General features: G+C 40.7%; 2 protein-coding genes across 4 annotated transcripts in view; one reads left to right on the forward strand and one right to left on the reverse strand.

Moving 5' to 3' along the window:
• Positions 1-2,605: 2,605 nt before the first annotated feature.
• Positions 2,606-11,986, reverse strand: DCPH1 (damage control phosphatase 1). 2 transcript variants are annotated; one of them, XM_087718289.1, is made up of 6 exons: positions 11,904-11,986; positions 10,861-10,966; positions 6,768-7,003; positions 6,161-6,199; positions 5,621-5,786; positions 2,606-3,861 (listed from the first exon to the last, which is right to left on the reverse strand). In XM_087718289.1, the coding sequence occupies exons 1-6, from the start codon at positions 11,966-11,968 to the stop codon at positions 3,103-3,105; spliced, it is 1,371 nt and encodes a 456-aa protein (XP_087574415.1). In that variant the 5' UTR covers positions 11,969-11,986; the 3' UTR covers positions 2,606-3,102. The 2 variants fall into 2 exon arrangements, with proteins under 2 accessions (XP_087574415.1, XP_013916286.1); XM_014060811.2 differs by lacking the exon at positions 6,161-6,199 and having other exon boundaries at positions 2,614-3,861.
• Positions 11,987-12,185: 199 nt separating this feature from the next.
• RMND1 (required for meiotic nuclear division 1 homolog) overlaps positions 12,186-25,025 on the forward strand; it is a 42,865-nt gene continuing 30,025 nt past the window's right edge. Inside the window, exons 1-3 of one of the 2 annotated variants that reach the window (XM_087718291.1) lie at positions 12,208-12,318; positions 14,991-15,103; positions 21,832-22,319. In XM_087718291.1, the coding sequence (XP_087574417.1) occupies positions 15,064-15,103; positions 21,832-22,319 (528 nt within the window). In that variant the 5' untranslated portion in view covers positions 12,208-12,318; positions 14,991-15,063. Of the gene's footprint in view, positions 12,319-14,990; positions 15,104-21,831; positions 22,320-25,025 lie in introns of both variants that reach the window. The other variant, XM_087718290.1, reaches the window with a different exon arrangement.

Below are 25,025 nucleotides of genomic sequence, written 5' to 3' on the forward strand. Positions count from 1 at the left end.
GCCTTGTATACGGTCACATACAATAGATTTTATCATAATGAAAATTAATATCAAATGCACAAGGCATTTAATATTAATTTTGCTTCTACTGTAGAGCCTTTGGGTATATTAGGGACAATTGAAGCACAGAAATTCTTGAACATCTGTGCATGTTCTCTGTTAAGAGTGGTCACAGTGCTTTCTAAAGTTACATATTTTTGTGTGTGGAAGAATTCAAAGCACCAGGATTAGATGGCAAGTTTTAATAGGCTCCAAAGGCATTCTCCCTGGCAAACTATCTTCCTAACTCTAATTCATGCTCATATTTTTGTTACACTTTATAAGGATTGCTTAAATTTTTAAAACCTTGTTAAAATAAATGCCAAAAAACATAGGAAAAATGAAACAATTGCTAATACAGGTAGCCCTTGACTTACAACTTCGTTTAGTGACCACTGAAAGTTATGACATCGAAAAATGACTGTTTTTCAGTTACCTTTGCAGCATCTCCATGACCATGTGATCAAAATTCAAGTGCTTGGCAACTGGTTCATTTTTATGACCTTTGCTGTGTCCAGGGGTCATGTGATCTCCTTTAGCGACCTTCTGATAAGCAAAGTCAACGGGGAAGCCAGATTCACTTAACAACCATTACTAATTTATCAATTGCAGTGATTCATTTAACTGCTGTTTAACAGGGAAGGTCGCAAAATGGGACAAAACTCACTTAACGAATGTTTCACTTAACAACCGAAATTTTAGGCTCAATTGTGGCCGTAAGTTAAGGACTACCTGTATTATTTAACCTGTACATTATCCTGCTCCTGGGGTAATTCAGATTCAAAGCAAGCACGATTTTTGATTTTAGGGAAGATGTAGACTATTCTTATGGAGTCTTGAAATCTGTCTGCAGTCCTGTCCTTCCTTCCTTTATAAAGTACACTTAAAAGTTACTGCCTTCTATTCTCAGCTGTTATTATAAAACAAGCACAAAACTTGTGAGCCTTGGAAAGAGCTTATTTGGCCTGCTGATAAAAATGAGAAGGAAAGGGGGGGGGGAGGCTAAGAAAAAGAATAGTATCACAACCTCCATTAGGCTCTGTCTCCATCTGCTGCTTGCTTCAGCACTGCCCACCACAATCTCTAACATACTGTCTCTAAGAGAGGGAGAGCCTTTACAGACAAAAAGAAAATGTTGTCCACTCCTGTTATGGCTATCAAGCGATCCAAATAATAAAACAATACCAAAACAATTCAATTTTCTTCACTTAAGAATCATTTTGTGAACCGAGTATTCTTTTCCAAGTAAAGGGAGAAGTAACTTAAAGCAGGACCAAAAAGGGTTGGTGAGAGCACAGACCCAAAAGGAAGAATATTGTTTCAAAATAACCTTCCCAAGCTTTGTATGTCAGGTTGTACCTTCCAGTATTTCCTGTAGCGCAACGTACAGAATAAGATTTTCATTAAAATAAAAGGTCACTGTAAAATAAAACTTTGTTCCAGAAATATTTTCTGATTTGAGATACGGTATAGTTCTGCTAGGGTATCTGCCTTATTAGCTGAATTGATAGAAGCAATATAAAAATATTCTCATAAGCCCAACTAGACAATAACTGTTTGAAAGAAACTTTTATGTTGATGAAAGAAATGTCCTTCTGGGTTCGGCTCCAAGTGGGGAAAAAACACTGGAGACATGGAGGCTGCTTGGAAAGAGGTTTAATGGTGGACAGGACCACATGGCTTGAGTCCTGAACAGAAAAGGTGATCACATGCTTCAATGTTGGTGGAGAAAAGAGAAGGGCCGACTGAGATGCTGAGTCTCTGGTTTTATCCCCCTCTGGCCTTTGATCTTGAGCTTGTATTCTGATTGGTTGTCAGACTCCCATGGGGCCATGCAGGGGCAACTCTCTAGGCTGCGTTTTGAATCCAGGTTTGGTTGAGTTCTCAGATGCCATGTGGTGAATTGGGTAAAGGGCCAATATTATCATGCCTTAATCCCATCCCCCTGGAGCTGAAGGGGAGATCTCTTTATTATGTAGACTAGCTTGGCCTTCTTAATGTTCCATTGACAAAGTGGGGATGGGCAGGAAGCTACAGGGAGCTATTCTGTCTTTTAAAACATGTTTCTTCCTTTTCACATCCAGAAAAATATTCTGCCTTTTCAATATTTCCTACGATATTTCATTTTTCTGGGGGAGGGCTGGGTGATAACTTCCTACAATGTCTTACAAAAACCCTCATCAAAATACTTGAACAAACTGCAGTTAATGATGAGTAGCAGTGATAAACAATTCTCTAATACCCATTATAACTCACCAACCAGGCTTAGGTGGAATCATTGCAATAGCCATGGGATAAATTTATTTAAATTAGGAAATAACAATTAACTATAAATGCATTACCTAATATGTAGAATAAACAGTTCAATGTATAAATAGAGATCCCCCATGGCTGTTAACTATGATTCCTTCCTTCCTTCCTCCCTCCCCCCTTATTTCTGGGACTCTTCCTACTCATTCCTAGAGTTTGTACCCTTCTCAGCATGCCATTAATAATATAAATGAGCACGAGAAGCCAGGCAGATGTGAAGATGTAGTCCCAACACCTTGACACTCTATCGTGACAAAGACTGCTGTCTCTGATCAGTTTGCCTGCAATGTTAATCGATAGAGCAAGCCTGAAGGGCACTCACAACTGGGTTATTTCTTTTTAATACTGTGCAACAACACACGTAGTTCTCTTATTGGATAATTTAATTCAAAGCCTTTAGTTTTGCCATTTGAGAAGTCATTTTATTTAACATCTTTTTTTTCTGAACAAGATTAAGCTCAAGCAGCATTGTGTTTTATGATAACACAGTAGAGTCAAACACATGTGAACTAATGTAGTAGCTTTGGCTGTTGTTTCTTGTTCTATATTTATATTAGTTAAAAATAAAGTACGACAGAGGACAAATTTGATCTTTTCTGATGATTTAAAAGAGGTCACAATTGCATATCACTTTAAAATAACAGCATGGCTCATGGAAGAAAATAGTAGTGCGCACTGAAAATCAGTGGCCTTCCAAATTAGACCATTAATCGGTTTTTAGCACAGTGCCATTCTTCATACTTTGCAAATCAATCAGGAAGTAGCATCAAACTGAATTATTCCATATTTACCACTTATCATCCACTCAGGATCAATATTCATGAGCTTTTCACCTTGCCCAGGTTTCAAACCAACCTGAGTATCAGATTTCAATGTCCTTAAGCTGCAGAGTGGTGCAGGCTGAAAATTGTTCAAGGCTTGATGGAATGGCACTGTGAATTCCCACTTTCGATCACCTGTTAGCTTTCTATAGTTCAAATCACCTTTGAAAATAATTAAGCTTGATTTCTGTAACTCAGTGTGTAAATCTGGAGCAATCTGAGCCATACTAGAAAATTCATGCGGCAAAGTCCAGAACATGTGATCATGATAAATCCAAACACCATTTTTCAGATAGCCCGCCCAGGAGACACCACATCTAGCCATCCATTTATGATTAGATGCCTTCATCTGTCCAATTGTCCAATCCAGGTCATGTTTTGTAGTATCTGACACATACCATGGAAAACTTTTACCATGGAAATGAATTTCAGTAACCAATTCTGAGGATATCAAAAAATCACCCAAAACAAGATCAGTAATGAGTTCAAAACCAGCATTATCCAGAACTATGTCAAGCCTAGTAGGTGTTTTGTTTTTCTTTTTGTTTATAAGCAGTGACCAAAGTTTTTCCATGTGATCCACCAAAATAAATTTTTTTAATTCTTCCACAGATTGTAATGGGTCAGACTTCTGAGAATTATCCGCCCCAGCTGAAATAGATAGATCACACTTATTGCCCCACAATGAAACCTAAAAAAAGAAGAAATTGCATGTTAATTTTTGGTAAATAGACAATTCTTTGATCTGCTAAACCTAATAGCCTGCCAAAGCAAACTGCATTTCTTGCAAAGAAGGGGGAAATGACATACTGTACACCTTCCTCCCAAACCTCTGAAAAAGTATTGAACCAGTGTGGTCCAAAGCAAAATCAAAACATTCCCATTCTAGTCCAGTGACATGCTTTACATATCCCTAGCTTTCAGCCACTATTTTGAATAGTTGGGATAATATTCATTACTTTGGATAAAACAAACTTTTTAAAATTCTGATAGTATGCATAGTTTTGCAGCAGTTCTTGGAACTGGAAACATGGTACCGTGTTTTCCCAAAAATAAGACAGGGTCTTATTTTCTTTTGCCCCTCCCCAAAATATGGATTGGTTCTTATTATTGGGGGGGAGCTTATTGTTTTGGGGTTGCCGGGTGGCTGCTCTCTTGCGAGCGGGCACCTGAAGAGCCAGGCACAGCCTCAGGGGCAAACGGCTGTGTTGCGCTGTCACAGCAGTGCAACATACCAGCCATGAGATGACCATGCTCACAAGCAGCCATCCGGCAACCCCCCTTTCCAGCAGGGCAGAGCGCCACTCACGGACCCAGTGATATTCCAAAGGCACTAAGCCACATGGTGCTCAACACATTCGGGATACCCTTAGGTCAGTGCATGGTGCTCTGCCCGGCTGGAAAGGGAGGTTGGGTGAGCGCCTGTTCCATCCCCAACTGGTGTGCCTCCCAACCTCACCATGCCCTAGCCCAACTGCCCCTGCAGAGCCAGTGTCCTGCCGCCGCCGTGGTACTCCAAGTATAATCTATTCTCCGGCTTCCAAACTCCGGAGATCCGCAGCAGTCTTTCGGCAGCGGCCACTCTGGGAGTATGCTCTATGGTTGTGGGCTGGCTGAGGCAGAGCGTACTCCCAAAGCGTACAACCATAGAGAGTATTCCCAGAGCAGCAACTTCCAGAAGATTTGGAATCCTACCTCACTGCTTTGGAAGCCGCAGAAAAAGCCATGTGGCAGCAGCGAACAGCAGCGGTGGTGCCCTGACTCTGCGAGGAGAGTTAGACAAGGGCATTGTGAGGCTGGGAGATGCGCGATCAGGGAGTGGAAAAGCCGCTCGCACAACCCCCCTTTCCAACAATGCAGATCCCCATTCACTGACCTAGAGGCATTCCGAAGGCGCCAAGCCACAGGAACCGGAGGGCAGAGAACAGGCGCTCATGTGGCTTGGCGATACCCCTGGGTCAGTGAATGGCGCTGTGCCTGGATGGAAAGGGGGGATGCTGGGTGGCTGCTCGTGAGTGTGGTCACCTTATGGCTGCCTTGTAGTGCTGCTGCGACAGCGCAACACAGCCGTTCCACCCTGTGGTTGTGCCCGGCTCTTCGGGAGCCCGCTTGCAAGAGAGCAACCACCCGGCAACCCTCCTCTCCAGTTGGGCACAGCACCGCTCACCGACCTAGCGGTATCCCAAATGCGCCAAGCAACGCGAGCCTTTGCCCCCCTCCGTTCCTGCGGCTTGGCACCTTCGGGATACCGCTAGGTCAATGAGTGGCGTTCTGCCTGGCTGGAGAGGGGGAGGTTGTCTAGGGGGCTTATTTTCAGGGGAGGGCCTACATTTTTGCCCACCTAAAAAATGTTGCATGGCCTTATTATCAGGACATGTTGTATTTTCAGGGAAACACGGTATTGCTTACTGTTTTTGAAATATCGAAATATAAACAAGCATTAGTTTTACCTGAAGTAGGTTACAAAATTCCTCTTTCAAACGTTTTTCATCTAAGCCATCTGTATTTTTCAACATCTCTTGGAGACAAGAACTTAAAACAATCATGGCTTGCTGAGATTCAAAAAAGGCATGATTCTTTTCTTCTTTAAATACATCATAGTTGGTGATTGGTGGACTAAACAAAAGATGTTCTTTAGATTAGTTTCTGATATCATTAGCATCTAAAACACATGCATATTAAACTTTTTCCTTCAGACTATATATCACATTGAACATCATATTAATTACTTTTGACTAAATGAATCTTGTTAGAAATGCACAGGATGAGATTATATTAACACGTTCAATAATACGTAGTATTATTTTTCAATAACATACTGGGAGCGTATATTTTGTTCCATATTTGACAAAAGATCTTTCATTTGATCATAATAAGGTTGAAATGGGTTTGCCAATGGCTTATCTTATTCTTTCCCCCTCATGAATACATACATATGGACATACATCTTTTTGACTTAAACAAATTAAAATAATTATAATTCTCCTCACTTCTTAATGTTGCTGTTGTTCCTTATCAGTTTTGATTGCCTAAAATAATTAAAGGAATGCTTAACTAAAAGCTATATTTCACAAAAAGGCATATATAAACTCACATTATTCTACCATTATATTCTAACATAGAAAAGAACATGGAACAGGGTTACATAGCATCTTTGCATGAGTGAATAAGCAAGAGAGAAAATTCATTATTTATTATTTCTATTTTAACTTGAACTACCAAACAAAATTACTTTCCATGCAATCCTGAATGACATTTAACTTTAACTTTACCAGTCTGTACAAATCAAAGAGAGTACTTCAATATTTGTGGCAAGCCATTACTAAGATTGAGGATATTTATTATTCCCCTATATTTAAAAGAACCCTGAATGATTTCAAAAGCTAAAAAAAGTTGAACCCGGTTAGTAGTGGAATTTTAGGGCTGTTCTCTGGAATGGAAAATCAGATAGCCTTGGGGGGGGGGGGGGGGGGCAGCAAGCACTTTTTGAAGTGTGGCTGAGGTAATTGCATGGATCAAGCTTGACTTGAGGGTAATTTTTATGTATCTTTTTCCTCAAATATTTAAACAAAAAGAGACAAGATCATACAAGCTTACCTCTGAATAACAGCTTCATGAATTCTACGATACATGTAACATTCTGTATACAACCAAGGAGATTGAAACCAGCTTGGTGGTTCATTTGATACATTTTTATGATATTCTAAGTACTGGTTCCACAGAGGGGTATCAGGGAGATTATCATTCAATGCAATCAGCGGCTTGTCTGTCTGCAACTCATTCCGCAACTTGGAAAGATAGGCTATAGCTTTCTTTTCTGCTTCGATGCCTTTCTAAAATAAAGTGAAAATGTTTCTAATTCAAGTGTTTATGAGATTTTAAAAGAGGTTTCTTTGTTCTTAATGTTTACATAAACTGAATGTAAAAGTAGAGCAGTGGCAAACAATAAGACAATGGTAAATTAAAATGCATCTTTCATGAATCATCAGTTTGTGCTGGTGGTAGGTTTGAACATCCCAATGATGCTATGAGATATAGTATTGAAAATATCCATACTCAAAATACTCATCCGCAACAGTCAGGTTATAGTTAAGGGATTAGATTAAACACAATTCATTGAAGAAGGAAATCCAACACATTCTAGTATTTTGCCAAATGGTAATTTACAATCAGGGCAATGTCAGCACAATACTGGCAGATGACCATAACTGAGCCCAAAATTTCTGTTGCTAAGTGAGACATTTGTTAAATGAGTTTTGCCCCCTTTTATGACTTTTCATGCCCCAGCTATTATGTAAATCACTGCAGTTGTTAAGTAAGTAACATGGTTAAGTGACTCTCGTTTCCCCGTTGACTTTTGCGTGTCAGGTTACAAAAGATGATTACATGACGCTGGGACACTACAAGAGTCATAAATGTGAGTCAGTTGCCAAGCATCTGAATTTTGATCATGTGACCATGAGGATGCTGAGGTCATAAATGTGAAAAATGGTCATGTCACTTTTTCAATACTGTTTGAATAGTTACTAAATGAACAGTTGTAAATTGAGAACTACCTGTAGTCAGATACAGTCCCAAAAATTAATAAAATAATCTTGAGTTCAATGCAAGTTGTTGTTATAGTGATCCAGTCAGAAATGCAAAGGAAGTACCAGGTTACTGAAATACTAAAATTGGAAGTACAGTATCATTTGGAATTAAATGAAAAATTGGTGCTAGCAAATGAAACAAAGTGGGAGAAACGAACATGTGTTTTAAGAAGATACAATATTTATCACAAATATCTTCTTCCAATAATCTAAAAGATGGTACATATCAATATCACTGAATGGATCACACCAACATAAACTATATACTCTGAAAGTAAAGTTGAAGATGCTACATTAAATCAGCAAAAACAAGAGTTAGTGCTGGATTTAATCATTAGAATGCCTGAAGTTATCTTTAATGTAAGATCATTAAAGATGAAGCAAACAACACTTTCTCAAAATGTAAAAAGATGAAATGGCTGTCTGCTGTTTTATTGAAAATAATAAAAGTAAGTGAAATGCTGAATACTTAAGATACTGAATATCTTCTTGAAGTGGGGGAAAAGGGTGCAAAAGCCAGCCTGCTATTCCACTCTGAAAAGAAGGGACAGACTATGTCCAGGGAAAGCCAACCCAGTGCAAATAGACACAGAAAAAAATTAAAGGGGTAACAGACTTGACCTTCCTACACTCAAAACTGTACAATGAAGATCATCGTAGCCATGAAATAAAAACATATTTACAGCTTGGAAGAAAAACTGTGGCAGAGCTAGACAAAATATGGAATACATCAGACTTAGGACCCAGTGGGTTGGAAAAATACGTCCAAGGTCTGAGGGGACCCAATGGGATGGGAAGCGGAATACAGGGTGCTTTGGGTGGGGAAGTTTCCTGGTAGGCCTGAGGAATGCCATATGCAGTTTGGCCATGGGCCTGCACTAGACCTCTCAGGGCCTCCCCCACCCAAAACACTCTGTGCTCCGCTTAACTACCAAAATGGGGAGAGCAATGATTGGTTACATTTTCACGGGTAGGTATGCTGATCTTGTTGTATTCGAGTCTTTTCTCAAGTAAGGTTGAGATTGTCTTGGCAACCTTTCGGTGAGGTCTCACTCACCGTCTTCAGGCTGGGTTTTGGGCTTAAAGCATGGTCGGAGCTGCCATCTTTTTATAAATCTTGGTGTGGGGTGTGTGGAGTGCTGGCTTTGTTTCAGTAAGTGCAATGATTGGTTGTGTGGTTGTATCATGATTGGTTGATTGGTGCTGGCTGTGTGTCCGTTGTTGTTTCATGTTGTCCGTTGTTGTTTCATGTTGTAACGGCCTGGGTGGTGGGTGGGGCCCGTTTGTTGACTAGGGCTGGTTTCCAGATGTCTGATAGGCGGGAGGTATCGTCATGTTTATTCATGTTGTGGGGGTGGCTATTTTTTGGTCAGTGTTGAAGGCTGTCTTGATATTGTGTTTGTGGAGAATTTTGCTGATTTTATCTGTGGTGCCTTTGATATAAGGGAGGAGGGCAGTTTTCAGGTGGCCTTTGTCGGCTAGGCGTTTGGTTCTGGAGATGAGGCTCTTGGCTACAGAGTTGATTTGTGCAGGGTGGTGATGGGATTATGTGTTTAAGTAGTGGTTGGTGTGTGTGTTTTTCTGGTAGATGGTATGTCCTAGGGAGCCACTGGGTTTTTTGTAGATTAGGATGTCCAGAAAGGGAAGTTGGTCAACCAATTACACATTCTCACAAGCATATTAATCTCCAACGGATTCCAAAGAAAAACAATTACCAACCTAATCCAAAGGGAGACACACACACACCCCAAAAAAACCAACACAGAACAGGACAATGGCATCGCCCTCCTCCCTTTACATCAAAGGCACCACAGATAAAATCAGCAAAATTCTCCACAAACACAATATCAAGACAGCCTTCACCAAAAAATAGCCAACATCTTAAGAAACCACAAAGACAAAATCCAGTTAGAAAATCAAGGAGTCTATGAAATACCATGCAAAATCTGCTTTGCAACCTACATAGGACAAACAAACAGGAGAATAAATGCACGCATCGCAGAACACAAGAACGTAGTAAGAAAAAAAGAAAAAACTTCCAGCACCTTAAAGCTACAGGACATGAAATTAATTTTGAAGGAACGAGGTTAATCTCTGAAACTGAACACTTCAACAAGAGAATAATTATGGAAGCTATCAAAATAGAGAAACACCCCACAACATGAATAAACGTGACGAAACCTCCCGCCTACCAGATATCTAGAAACCAGCCCTAGTCAACAGAGCCCCACCCACCACCAAGGCTGTTATAATACGAAACAATGGACACACAACCAGCATCAATCTACCAATCATGATACAACCACACAACCAATCATTCCACTTACTGAAACAAAGCCAGTACTCCACACACCCCACCAAGATTTATAGAAAGACAGCAGCTCCAACCATGCTTTAAGCCCAAAACCCAGCCTGAAGATGTGAGTGAGACCTCGCCGAAACGTTGCCAAGACAATCACAATCTTACATGGGAAAAGACCCGAATACAACAAGACATGCATATATAAATCAGCCTCTGGTGACCTCTTGAAGATGATGCAGTAGTGGATATCTGCCAGATAGGTTGGACTAAATTATTTCAAAGATTCCTTCCAACCTTTACATTCTACAATAGTTTAGAAAGTGCTGAACATTAAGCAAGAAAGAATTCATTCATTCTTAGAAATTAAGAATTAATTTGAAAAAGCTGGCATGGGGCATAACCCAGTAAGATAATTTATTATTTATATTTCCTACTTCTAAATTATTATTCTAAAATAATAGCACTGTTCCCCATTCACTGAAAAACATTTTCCTCTTCCAATGATACTAGCATTCAAGTTCATTTAATTAAATCAATTAGCAACCATTATAGATCATAAAAGGCACTTACCTGTTCCTGCACAATGGCCTACTACAAGATTCTAAGAGTTGATTAGTTTAAAAGATTTGAAACATAAATGCGATGATGCTTGGCAAGACAAACTTTGGCTAATCCAGTATACATCTTTCTCATTTGAAACAGGAAAACTTATGTCTAAGTTATGCAGAACTAACTACAGAAAGTAGTAAGCACATTTGTATTCATACAAGAATAAATCAGAAAGGGTTACATTTCTTACTTCTCCATGTTCTTCAAAGAACTCATGTTTATGTCGATGCAAAGTATCAATAACACGAGTCAGGATAAGAGGCAGCCTGTCTTTAATTGTATTATATGCAAAAGATCTATAAAAAAAACAATATTTCAGACTTGTAGATAGTTTGAATATTACCAAATATTCAATATGAATTAGAATGTGAATTTTATTTTTAAAGTTTGGGCCCCTGAAAATCTTGAAATTAGTGTACAAATTTAAGTCTAACCAGTTATTCAGAGTGTCAGAGACTTCCAGCTTTAAAAATAAGGGCACCTAATAAAGCTGGAGGGCTCTGATACTGAAACAATTGTTTAGACTTAAACTGTACACTAATTTTATACCCTTCAAAGGTCCAAACTTGCAAAATAAAAAATTAACTACCCTACTTTTTAATGTGCTTGTAATGCACTATATATCTTGTTCAGTCTGAACAGGTCATATATATGTCTCTGCAATTTTCTCAGCAAGGTTTTCAGAGTGAGTGATTTTCCCCAAAAACTCCAGTTGGTTTTGCGCCTATGATAGGACTATAAGTGAGGGTGTTTCTAGCCCTGCACATTTACTTATTACATCAAAGTAATTCTTGGGAATGAACTGGGTGACTGCAATAATGAAATTCCTGATACATTTTCAATAAATACAAATATAAAATTGGGAACATTATACATTATTATAAAATTGAACACTGAGCACACCGTGGTTCAATTAAGCATGGGTAAGTTAAGCCATGTCACCGGAATCTAGCCGAAAATAGCCATAAGCAAACTGGCGGAACCTTCCGCAACCTGATGCCTTCCCAACGCTTTGGGATTGCAATTTCCCCCCAAAACCTGAGAGCTTTCGCAATTCAAACAAGCAGTCCCAAAGCAGAGCAGGAAAGAGGATTTCCAGAAACGCTCGGGCAGAAACTCCTCGTGTTGTGACATTCCACAATTTCAACCTTCTCAATCCCGACGCTTTATTCCTGCCCGCCCCCCTCTTCCCGTTTCCAAGCTACAAAGAGCCGGCGAGGGAAAGAAACGCACCCCTTGATCTTGCCCGTAAGAGAAGCCGGTAACCCCACCAACTGCGGCGTCGCCATTTTAATCATTATGACCTCAGCCCCGCAGACTGCGGCTGCGCAACTTTCGAGCCAACTCTCCTTTCTATTGGTCGGTTGACTTGGTGCGTTTATTGGTCAAAAAGGAGAGGCACGGGAATGCTGCGGGCGTCTTGGGGGCGTGGAGAAGTAGCCAGGCAGAAAGCCACGTGAGGTCACCTGACGGCGAGGCGCGAGCTTTTCTTCCGCGCTCTTGGGTGGGTGGAGGGGGGGAGCGGGGTGGATCCAAAGAGATGTGAGGCGGAGAACATGATTGGACGAAGGCAGCACGTGGCGGACGGGGCTGAAATCGGTGTGGTGTTTTGCCACTCTTAAGAGGCGCGAGCGGGTTTGGGATTCAGGTAACTGAGCTGGAGCCCGGACGTTTGAGATAACGTTCTCTCTCTCTCTCTCTCTCTCCTTTGAACCTGGCTGCGGCCACCTCAGCCTAGAGGAGCTGGGGAGCTTCTTACCTGGGCGGGCCACTCCAGGTCAGGGCCTGACGGAGGTTGTGAGGAAGGAGAGGCGCCTTTTCCGATGGGCTGCTTATCTTCTGTTTTTCTATTGGAATCAAAATATGGCTAAAATGGAAGTGGGGGTGTATTTTATTTTTTTTAATGCAGTCCCTGCTGTTTTCCCCTCACGATCGGAATTAAGCGAGAGGTTTAGATTTTTATTCAAGAAAGACGATTTTCGGATGTAATCCAGTCAGTGGCACTGTTTGGTAGTGGGTCCGCGCATCCTTTAATGAGCCGAATTTCCGAGAATAACATTACGAAGTTTATTCCTCCTTATAAAAATACCTACCTATAATTTTTTTTAAAAAAATGGCTTTCGGGGTTGGATCGGGCCTCACTTTTGAATACTTTCGGCGACGTGAGGTATTTATGTCGTCAGCACAAACTGATGGACGAAACAAAAGTTCTAGGTAATAGGCAAGCCGGTGTCCTGATGTTTTGAGGGTTCACTTTCTACCTGCAGTTGACAAGGCATTGTGAGCAAATAACAGTTCCCAGCATCCGATTGCGATTCTAAATCCTTTGCATGTGAACTAAATGAGAACCCAGTTGGATGGTTTGGGCAGTGGTCTGGATGGGACTTAATCGAGCTTCCCTTCAAATGTGAGCTCTGGGAGAGGATAAAGCCATACACTGTTTGGTATGGTAGTTGTAGCTATGTTAATACAGTGCAGCCCATTATGTTTTGTAGGTTATGTTACTCCCATAGGATCTGCATTCAACAATGCTTGAAATTGTTTTAGAATGCAGGCGGCTAAACTATTGCTTTACTTTCATGTAGATCTATTTTTGATGAAAACGTGGCAGATTAGGTTAAAACTCTAATATTGGACCACCCATATCATAGATCAGTGATGGCTAACCTTTTCCAGAGAGTGCTCAAAGTGCATGTTAACCCCCAAAATGCAATGTACGTGCATCCCCACGCATGCGCCCTGTCCCTGCATGCGTGTTTCCATGCATGCGTAGGGGGGTCCACACCCACACACACGTGTGGCAGAGACCAGAAGACCAACTGGTCGATGGGAGGCACGCGCGCCCATGCATGGTGGAGTTGAACTGGGGCAACAACTCGTGTGCCATCAGATAGGGTGCTGCATGCAACCTCTGGCACGCGTGCCATAGGTTCGCCATCACGGCCATAGATAGATTCTTAAAGTAGATCCTCAGATCTAATAAAATTTAGACTTTACTGAGTGGTTTGTGACTTGGCAATGGAATGTTTTTAGACCCTTCAACTTTCTGGATTGCTCATCTGAGAAGAATCTATTTTGTGGGCTTATTCAATTGTACTCTTCTATTAATGGAATAGCAAAAAAGGCCTAATTCTAAGAACATGCTCAGGTTTTTGTAAAATATTCTTTTGGCTAATTAGCCTTGAACTGTTAAGGTAACTTCATTCAAAACAATAAGATTAGCTAATCCCTGTACCCAAGAACAAATCAACTATAGGACTTCAGTCCTGTTGAGATGCATTTTAACATTTAGTGGTCCTTATCCAGTTCTTTATTGCTTGCAAACTTTGATCCAGAATCAGAGTAGATCACTTGGGTGTAGAATAATTCAATTAACTTATTTATTCATCTGTGCAATTCATCTACTGCATTGGTTCTAACTTACTATAGCTATGCACATGTACTAATTAAAACAAATGCAAATAGTAGTTATAATATTACAAAGGCAATAATATTAACACTTCCAAGGTCCTCTAGAAAACTCACCTTTTTACAAGCTTCCAAAAGGCCTTGACATTGGGAGCTATCCTTTTCGGGTGGGGCAGGGCACACCATCTTCAGCATCTCCCAGAAATGTCCAAAGTTGTTTTTTTAAATCTCCATAGACATCTCCCAGAAATGCACTAGTAAATTGCAAACGTAGCAATCAGCACTTTGAATTACATCCAGAAATGTACCAATAATTAGTAGCTTCACAGCAATGATGTAATATGCTATGGTGGTAACGTGATGGCCTAATAAGCACATAGTCTTTGTACTAGGTGAAGTTTCTGAGCTGCCTTTAAGAGCAGCTTCATGTAAAGTCAATTATGATGATCCATGCAAAATGTAATAAAGGGCATGAGAAATTGTTTGCAGTGCAATGAGCTGAGGCCCTCCTGATCATCTGCTCTTTTAGCATGAGCTGTAAGTCCAGAAGGATCCAAGACTGCAAGCAATGCTCTCTGTAGTAACCCCTTTTACGGTCATTATTAGTATTGTCTTGCACTCAGTAGGTTTCTGAATCAACAGCTACTCCATCTTCCCTGGGTTGAGTCTCATATTTTCCCATCCAGACATCAAATAAGAACTTGTGGCACATCTCCCATTGGGTTGGAGGTAGAGATACATAAAAGGTTTAATCTACCTATTGATGATCTCTTGCCATTAAATTAATTATTACCTTCCTCAGAAGTTTCATGTATATATTAAGGGATATGATAAAGAATAAAACTCTGTTTTATAACAGAGACCAAGAGTCCAGCCTCTCTTTCCCTATAACCACTGATTGGCCCCACTCAGGAAAGAAAGAAAACAACTAAAGGATAAGCATGGGTAACAGGATTGAAGGCTGCTGTGAGGTCCAGCTACAAGGATGATCACGCTCCTCCCTACACGTTCTACAAAAGTTAATTGTGAGTACAACCAGTGCTGTTTCCATTCTATGTCCAGGCCTGAATCCAAAATACCACAGATCCAGATAATCCAAAGAGTATTACATTGCTCCAAGTACTCATTAGAGAAATGGATAGTTGGGTTTGTTATGGGTATGTAATCCACATGATGAACTGCCTGTCAGAACTGAAGACTTCAGATACTGTATCTTAAATCAAGAAAATACTGATGAAGTGGAGTGCTTTAGAGATATGAAGAAATATGCAAAATGAATTTTCAAAATAGGAGGTAGAAAGCTTTGGTTTACAAGATAACTTTGAAATACTTTTTGTACCATGCTCAGGATCAACAAGATAAATAAATTGGATGAATCTCTGTATATGGACAAGTAGTACTATAGGAAAAGGAGGCTAAAGTTTTATACAAGGAAATATTTTGGGTCATGTTGGTCCTGACTGTGGGTTAAATGGAATGGATCTCTTTGAATTAAGATGGTATAACAGTATTGGCATTTAACTTCAACAAGATGCATCAACTTTTAACCTAAACCTATTATAAGATCTTTCGGTTTGTGTAACACAGATTTTCAGCCAACAACATGGCATCATCTATGTGGAAAGGTGTATTTACATAGATGCCCCCATTAACACACTTCTGGCTTCAAGCATTCCTTATGGTTTATGGTTTAATTTATTTGTATGCCGCCCTTTTCCCTAAAGGGACTCAGGGCGGCTCACAACTCAAGAAAGGAGGGGAAATACAAACAAAGTTACAAAAAACATAAAAACCATACATAGTTAAAAGCACAACAATCATACCATTCGAAGTGGGGCAGCGAGTCTTTAGCCCCAGGCCTGTCGGAACAGCCAGGTTTTAAGGGCTATGCGGAAGGCCTGGAGGGTGGTGAGGGTACGAATCTCCACGGGGAGTTCGTTCCAGAGGGTCGGAGCAGCCACAGAGAAGGCCCTCCTCCGGGTAGTCGCCAGTCGACACTGGCCGGCTGATGGAATTTGGAGGAGGCCTAGTCTGTGGGATCTAATTGGTCTAGTGGAGGTAATTGGCAGTAGGCGGTCTCTCAAGTACCCAGATCCAATATCATGAAGGGCTTTGTAGGTGACGACTAGCACCTTGAAGCGTACCCGGAGATCAACAGGCAGCCAGTGCAGCTCGCGGAGGATAGGTGTTACGTGGGTGAACCGAGGCGCACCCACGATCGCTCGCGTGGCTGCATTCTGGACAAGCTGAAGTCGCTGAATACTCTTCAAGGGCAGCCCCATGTAGAGCACGTTGCAGTAATCCAGCCTAGAGGTCACAAGGGCACGAGTGACTGTTGTGAGAGCCTCCCGCTTCAGGTAGGGACGCAACTGGTGCACCAGGCGAACCTGGGCAAATGCCCCCCTGGTCACAGCTGACAAATGGTGTTCAAAAGTCAGCTGTGGGTCCAGGAGGACTCCCAAGTTGCGGACCCTGTCTGAGGGGCGTACTGTTTGACCCCCCAGCCTGAGAGATGGAACACTTGGCCAGTTAGTGGGAGGGAAGCACAGCAGCCACTTGGTCTTATCTGGATTGAGTACAAGCTTGTTAACCCCCATCCAGCCCCTAACAGCCTCAAGGCCCTGGCACATCACGTCCATCGCTTCATTGAGTTGGCATGGGGCGGACAGATACAGCTGTGTATCGTCCGCATACTGGTGGTATTTTATCCCGTGCCATCGAATGATCTCACCCAGCGGTTTCATGTAGATATTAAAGAGGAGGGGGGACAGGACCGAACCCTGCGGCACCCCATACGTTAGGGGCCTAGGGGTCGATCTCTGCCCTCCGACCAACACCGACTGCGACCTATCCGAGAGGTAAGAGGAGAACCACCGTAAGACAGTGCCTCCCACCCCCACCTCACGCAGTCGTCGCAGAAGGATACCATGGTCCATGGTATCGAAAGCCGCAGAGAGGTCAAGGAGTACTAGGATGGAGGCATGACCTCCATCCCTGGCTCTCCAAAGATCATCGATCAATGCGACCAAAGCGGTTTCTGTGCTGTAGCCAGGCCTGAAGCCCGACTGGAACGGATCCAGATAATTGGTTTCCTCCAAGGACCGCTGGAGCTGAAAGGCCACCACCTTCTCAACAACCTTCCCCACGAAGGGGAGGTTGGAGACTGGACGATAGTTGTTTAGGACAGCTGGATCCAAAGATGGCTTCTTCAGGAGGGGTCTCACCACCGCCGCCTTTAATGCGGGGGGAAAGACCCCCTCCTGAAGGGAGGCGGCAACAACAGCCTGGATCCAGCCCCGTGTCACCTCCCTGCTATTAACAACCAGCCAGGAGGAGTACGGGTCCAGTACACATGTGGAGGCACTTACAGCTCTCATGGCCTTGTCCACGTCCTCAGGGGTAACAGCTTGAAAATCAATCCAGTGATGTCCTACCAGATTATCCCTTGGTGCCTCAGCTGGTTCTGCAGAATTGGAGTCCAGGTCCGCCCGAAGCCGAGCAACTTTATCCGCGAGGAATTGGACCTAGTCCTCAGCTCTGCCTTGCAAAGGATCGCTCGTATCCCTCCTATTTAGGAGGGAGCGGGTTATCCTGAAGAAGGCGGCTGGGCGCGACTCAGCGGAAGCAATCAGAGAGGCAATGTATGTTCTTTTTGACGTCCTAATTGCCCGGATGTAAACTCTGATGCTGGATGTTAAAAGTGCTCGGTCTGACTCGGACTTACTGGATCTCCATCGGTGCTCTAGGCGTCTCTTTCGGCGCTTCATCTCCCAGAGTTCCTCAGTAAACCAAGGGGTCCTCCTGGATCCACTGCCTTGGATCGGCCGTAAAGGCGCAATCCGGTTAAGAGCCTCTGTCGCTGCTGAATTCCAAGCAGCAACCAGAGTCTCCGCCGGACTGCGGGCGAGAGTATCAGGAATAACCCCAAGTTCCGTCTGAAAACCCGACGGGTCCATAAGTCGCCTGGGGTGGAACCACCTGGTCGGTTCCTCCTCCCTACAGTGGGGGTTTGGTCTCCGAAAGTCAAGCCTCAGTAGGTAGTGGTCCAACCATGACAGGGGTAAGATCTCACTACCCCTCAGACCAAGGTCACAGCTCCACTGCTCCGAGAGAAATACGAGGTCGAGCATGTGACCCGCCGAGTGAGTTGGGTTATGCTATATATATTTATACAAATAAACAGCAAAAATGATACATTTCCCTGTCTTCTACTCTGCTCAGTGATAAAATATTTACTAGGCATTCTATGTATTCTTGTGCATGCTTTACTTCCTCATTTGAGGGACTGCCTCTTCCTGGTTATATCAATCCATCCACTCAGAGTTGGCAGGAGAAACATGGTATAGATCCCATCTATGAAAGAGTATCGTCTAGCAGGAGTAGTACCAAATACATTTTTGCTGTGGCATCTGTCTTAGATTGGCCCAACCTTCAGGAAAGCCATGAAGATAATGATTTTGCCACCTTGCTTATTATTCCAGCAATGGTGGGGACTGTTTATAGTGCCTGTGTTGACACAAGGTTGGATTGCTACTCACCATGATTATTTTTTAAGTGATTATTGATGCCTTTATATGCTTGTATATTTGTATATTTGCTTTCAACTAGTTTTTATTTGAGTCTTGGTTTTTATTTGTTGTGAATTATTCAGGTGTGATGAGGAATTACGAACGAACGAACGAACGAATGAATGAATGAATGAATGAATGAATGAATTGTATATCAATCTTACCCAATTTAGCAATTTACATTTGGGGACATTGGTGCAAAATATTTCATAGTTTGAGATTTGTCATTTGGCTATGTTGTCTTTAAAACAGTGAATATATAGTAAACTTGTTTTCTCATTAACCCACTACTGAGGAGCAAAATTATGGCATATTCAAACTGCTCTTGAAATGTTGCTCATTTTCCTGTATCCTTTCATTTGGAATTCTACAAGTGTTACTTTCCAGCATTACTTAACAATTTTGTCTATAGTTTTTGCATCCATTCTTTGTAATTTTCCCTTTGGAAAAATGTTATTACTATTCCTCCATACAGTTTTTATGGCCAAAACAAGTTACATAATGGTTATATTTAAAATTTTTGCTAGCTAAATCATATACATAAACTATGTTTTTAAAAAACTTTTTTTTAAACATTCTTAAAAATGTGTTGTTTCATTTTCATAACTTCTTTCCTTGGTACTAACATTTAAACAATTCATTCCAATATTACTTTTTTCTATATCATTTTTATATTTATATTTTATATACCTTTATATGATAACTTTGTATTATTTTATCATTAACACTCCCATACTTGCTTTTATATTTACAGTATAATTATAATTTTATATTATACATTACATTGTTTGCCATGTGTATACTTGAATAGACTTATGTTTAAGAAGAAACAGGCATTTTCTAAGCAGATATTTTTAAATAGCATTTATGGCTATTTGCAGCTCCCCATGGTCATGTGAATATGATTTACACCACTTTTACTAAAAACTGGTGGTTATTTCCAGTTTCTGACAAAAATGACTCCATATAGAACAATAGAGTCACTTAATGACAGCAGCATTTGCTTTATGGCCACAGCTTTTGCTTAACAACCTTTGCAAAGAAGGTAAAATCAGGTGCGGTTACATGGTGGCCCACTTTACAACAGGATGGATTTGATTTAGTTCAAGTCGATTTAAGTCACGATTTAAAAGTAAAAAGGCTTGATTTAAATCAACTTGAATTAAATCAGGGGTGTCAAACTCGGGGGCCAGATCCAGCCCACAGGGTGCTTAGACCTAGCCCTTGGGACCACCTTGGAAATAGTGAAAGGCTGGACCACGGTGCTCTTGCCAACAGAAACAGGCCCCCAAGCTCCATTTTCGCTGCAGAGGGTTGCAGAAGGCCGTCACAGCCAAAAACAGAGCTCAGGAGCCTGTTTTTCCTTGCAGAGCACTCGGGCCACCACAGGCCCCCTCAACACAAGTGATATTGAGCTGGCCATGCCCCCCCCCCCCGGCCACTCCCACACCGGCCCTGAGGTCAAACACTGTGTCTCTGCAATTTCAATGAAATAGAGATTATGTCAGCTTTTTTTTCATTCACTCACTGAAAGGGACCGTTTGAGTGGAGTTATCTAAACTTTTGCATTCAAATGTGCAACTGTAATTTGAGTAGGAATAAAATTTAATTATCTGCCGCGTTTTCAGAATCTTTCCATTTGAGGTTGTTCTTTATTCTGCCATGTTCAATGTGTCCAGTCACCTACAAAGCAGATAACTGATTTGCACCTTATATATGCACATGCACTTGCATTTAATTAAAGGACACTGGCTCCTCTGTAGAAAAGAATGTCTATAGTAGGTCTTAGAAGTATAACACTTTGTAACATTGTTTCGGTCCCTAGAATTTCATTTTATTTTCCCTTTCTCTCTTCAGATTTCAAATCAAAACTATTCCTTAATTTGAGACAGATCTAATTGCGATGTTACATTTTGTTTTGCTAGCAAGTTTCCAAATATTTTGAGATCTGGCAGTTCTTCATGTTTTCTATGTTACGCATTTTTTGAGAACCTGAGATGTAAGAATATATTCCAACTTGTTTAGAATAGCAGAATAAGTAGTGTTCGAAGCATTTGAAAGGGGGTTTCACAAAATGCACTGAAACAAGCTAAATACCCATCTTTAAAGCATTAAAGTTCTTTGAAAGATTTTGCCCATATATATGTGTGCACATACACAAGCACTTTTGGTAGCCATCCCAAAGAAGTATGTTTGATAGGGGGAAAATAAATCTCTTCCTTGATAGATGTTATTCAGTCTGTGGATTATTAGATACTTAATTGGTCATTAAAATTCCTATGGTGGTTAACACAGAAATTGTTATTCCAAAGGAATTTAGAAGTAATCTTGTTGCAGAAAATGACAGGCTTTAGACATCTCAGGATACAGGAAAAGTTTATTTGGCAGCCAGGTTCAGAAAGCTAGCCCATGGCTAGCATTGCAAGTTCTGAACAACCTTCATTATCGAAGCACACATTCTTATACATTCTCAAAGGCAGCGTAACAGGGAAACACTTAACTCATTTCTTAGTGGTTACCTTGAGGAGAAAGCCTTATAAGGAGATGGGGTGTGTCTTCTCCTTTTTTTATGGAGTACGTGTCACTAACAAACTTTAATTGAACCTTGTGGTTTGGACTTTTGACATAGGTTTTGACATAGGGACATCGGCTAGAACATCTTGTGGTTAGGCACTTGCTTCCTGTTCTTTTGCAAGCTCCAACTCTGTCTATGTGGCTTTTAATATAGAAGTAAAGGGGCCCTGAGAGGCTGTCCAGCCTGACCCAGTAGGTGTCACACTTAATGTCCAAATCTCACTTTACGTCCTACTTTAATCTAATATAAGATCTTTTTAAAAAGGCATGGAAAAGCAGTTACATGTTACATACAGCAGAAGCAAATATGAAAAAGAAACTGAGAAACCCCCCTAGAACACTAATTGTGTAAGAAGGGACAAAGAGAAACTTGGAGAGGTTTTAAGATGTTCTTGTTACACTATACATAAAGCAGTATTCCTGGAATCTCTGTATCCATAGGTCTGCCTTACTCTAAGGGTGGATGGTTCTCTCCCTTGCTGGTTTCTTTAAAACTGAGATTACAAACTCAGTTTTAATTATTTTTTGTAAGATGCTCTGCAAACCTCTTTTAGAAACTTATATTTTTTTTCCTTTTTAGAAAAGTAATGTTCTATAATTCTCTTATATAGGTCTCAATGAAAAGATGGCAGTGAAACTATTGGGATTCCTGGCTAGATCTTCATATACAATAAGCCAGTGCCGATACTTTCCTACATATGGATATTTAGCATCAAGCAGCAACTTGCTATCAGTAAATCGATATCTCAGGCTATGCATCCCAGAGGCAACTTCTTCTAATTTTACTAGCAATTGCACGGACAATTCAAAATGGTTCAGTCCAAAAATTACTATTGGTGCTCTGGCAAAAATTACCAATTACTTGACTATGGATGTTTGTCCTTCACCCAGAGAACTTCATCCTCTTAAAGCTTCAATTTTTAAGCAGAAATTAAAACATATAAGAATACTTACTGGAATACCAAACAGACATTATTCAGTTTTATCGCCTAGTAAACTTCAACCAAATCAAGATATTGTACCAGTTAAGCGTCTACCAAAAACATCAAGGACCAAGCAGCCATCAAGAATTAACCTGCCACTACCATCTGAAGCTAAGGTAATCTGAATTCAGGATGGCAATATTGCATGCTTCTAATGAAGTAGTCTGTAATCTACAAGCTTTTATGCTGTACTAAATACATTATGCTTTGAGCTACTAAAAGACGTGACCCGTCAAAACCGCGGTCCACAAAAGCGCGCTCGACGAAAGCGCGTACGTGACGTCATCACAGCGCGACGACAAAAATTAAAAATTGAAATAAAAATAAAATTAAAGCAAGCCGATTCACATAAAGGTAAGGGTTAGGGTTAGGGTTAGGTTAAGGGTTAGGGTTAGGTTTAGAGCGTTAGGGTTACGTTTAGCATTAGGTTAAGGTTTAGCGTTAGGTTTAGGGTTAGGTTTAGGGTTAGGTTAAGGGTTAGGGTTAGGGTTAGGTTTGGGGGGGTTAGGGTAAGGTTTTCGCTTTAATTTTACATTTATCGATCACAGCGCAATGTTTTCGTCGCGCTGTGATGATGTCACGAACGCGCTTTCGTCGAGCGCGCTTTTGTCTACCGTGGTTTTGTGGTGGAACCCTAAAAGATGCTATTGTTTTTGTCACAGTGATGAGGCTTGATTCCTTTTTAATATGTTCCTTTTGCATCATGCTAGATTTTTTGGTTGGTTGGTTGGTTGTGTGTATGTGTGTGTGTGTGTTTTGAGACAATGTTGATACCTGGAGGCTGCCTGGACAAGTCCCTGCAGTTTTCTTGGTGAATTTCAGTGGTTTGCCATTGCCTCCTTTCTAGGACTGAAAGTAAGAAAATCGATCTAGGTCACCTAAAGATGGGACTAGAATTGACAATTCCAGTTCCTAGCGAAGTGCCTTAATTTAAACTACACTAAATTGGCTCTCTGTGCTATTCCCCCCTAAAAGAGGGTAGATTTTGGTGCGTCTTATACACCGAATACTGCCATTTTTGGCCTCCCAAAACCCCACCCCCACATTCCATTTTTGTGAAAAATGGACAGAAAATGGGTCGTTTTTCAGCAAAATGGGAGTGTTTTTGCATTCCCCCACCCCCCCAGAAGCACTCTGCAGGCTTCAGCAGGGCTGGGGGAAGGGGAAAATGTCCCCATTTTGATAAAAAAATACCCTGCATTTTTGCCTTCCCTCAGTTCTGCTGAAGTCTGCAGAGTGCTCCTGGGGGCCGGGGAAAACAAAAACTTTTTTTCTTGCTTACCTCTTTGAAATCTTGGTGTGTCTTATACACTGGTGCATCTTATGGTCCGAAAAATATGGTAGATTTGTAGTGGGAAACTATAAATAGTGCTAATAGTGAATTTGTGAGTATATACTTCATTAGCAATGTTCCAAAAATTTAGGAGATACTTAGAAAAAGAATCTAATTTTCCTAATTCTGTATGTTAATAATTTTCAAAATAATGATTAAATTGAATTGTATGTTTTGTCTGTTTTAGGGGCTTTTTCAGAATCTCTTTATTCTTCATTGATGAAAGAATTATTATAGGGGTAACTGAATTGTATTATGCACTAAAAGTACTGTAATGTGTCTGATAATTCCCAGAACAATGTTCTTAATGTTGTAATTGAATTAAAAGGCAGTTATATATTAGTACAAATTTTATATCTCTGATATACTTGAACAAGAATAATTCAAAAAACATTCTAGACTGATACAAACAATCCCTTTATATTTATAAAGTTTAGAGTTGAAGACTAATGTAGTATAAGTGAAAAGATTTTAACACTCCATTCTCTATTCCTTTAAGGTTAAATAATGTGTATATTATAGGCTGTGTTATGCCAATAACTTTGGAATAACGAATATAACTATCCAATAGACTGCTGCTATTTATAATTATACTACAATCTCATATTAAGAATGTAACTATTGGGACGCTTTTATAATTGTGACATGGAAAATTATTTCTAAATTACTCAGCATGATTAACAATGTAGTGATGCTAATAAAGATGCTCTACATTTAGGGAACACCAAAATTTAGGGGAGAAAGCTTTTGTAGGTATAATTTTGTTATGGGGTCCCGTCCCCACCAATAGTGATAATACAAATTTCAAGGTTGAAAGAATGAAGTTATTTTGAGTAAATACTGTACATGGAAAGTCTTTTGCCAGATAAGAACATTGACTTAAATGAAATATTTACAATTTGAAACATAAATGTGTTCTTTTTACTAAAGAAGAGCACCACCTGCTGGAAATCAGAGTGCTAGGGAAAATCTTATTTTTGCAAAGTTAATGTTAATGTTTAGGTATACTCTAGAAAATAAAATATAAATCTAAGATCTCACTATAGGGAGATTTTTAAAAATCTGGTGAATATAAAATTCAATGTCTAGTATTATGTGAAATAAGAAATAATCTATTTTTGAACATGAGTCTTTCATCTTATCTTTTAGGGCAGTGATCCCCAACCTTTCTGGCTCCATGGAACAGCAGCAGTATGGAACTGCTCGCGCGCGCGCGCGCGCACACACACACACACACACACACACACACACAAACTGCTTGCACAGCATGGTTTCCCAACAGTTTCAAACCAGGTCTGAGCTGTGGACTGTAGTTGGGGACCCTAGGTTTAGGCAATAAGAGGCCATACAGGATCACATCTTATTACTCTTTAACAAAACATGAACGGCAGATGTTGAAGCTAAACTCAAAGCAGTTATCCAAACTATATTTGCATAGAATTGATAATGTAGTATGAAGCTTGTAATGAATATATGAACTTGTATCTTT

This window comes from Thamnophis sirtalis, unplaced genomic scaffold, assembly GCF_051295495.1.
Source record: "Thamnophis sirtalis isolate CommonGarterSnake01/CBP01778 unplaced genomic scaffold, rThaSir2_p1.2 scaffold_6, whole genome shotgun sequence".
Lineage (NCBI taxonomy): Eukaryota > Metazoa > Chordata > Lepidosauria > Squamata > Natricidae > Thamnophis > Thamnophis sirtalis.

Coding starts and splice junctions, on each gene's coding strand:
- DCPH1 (XM_087718289.1), bottom strand. CDS start 11,968: ATGATTAAAATGGCGACGCCGCAGTTGGTGGGGTTACCGGCTTCTCTT. Junction 5,787..6,160: donor AACAACAGCAACATTAAGAA/GTGAGGAGAATT, acceptor TCTTTTGTTTAG/TCCACCAATCACCAACTATG. Junction 3,862..5,620: donor AATTTTGTAACCTACTTCAG/GTAAAACTAATG, acceptor TTCTTTTTTTAG/GTTTCATTGTGGGGCAATAA.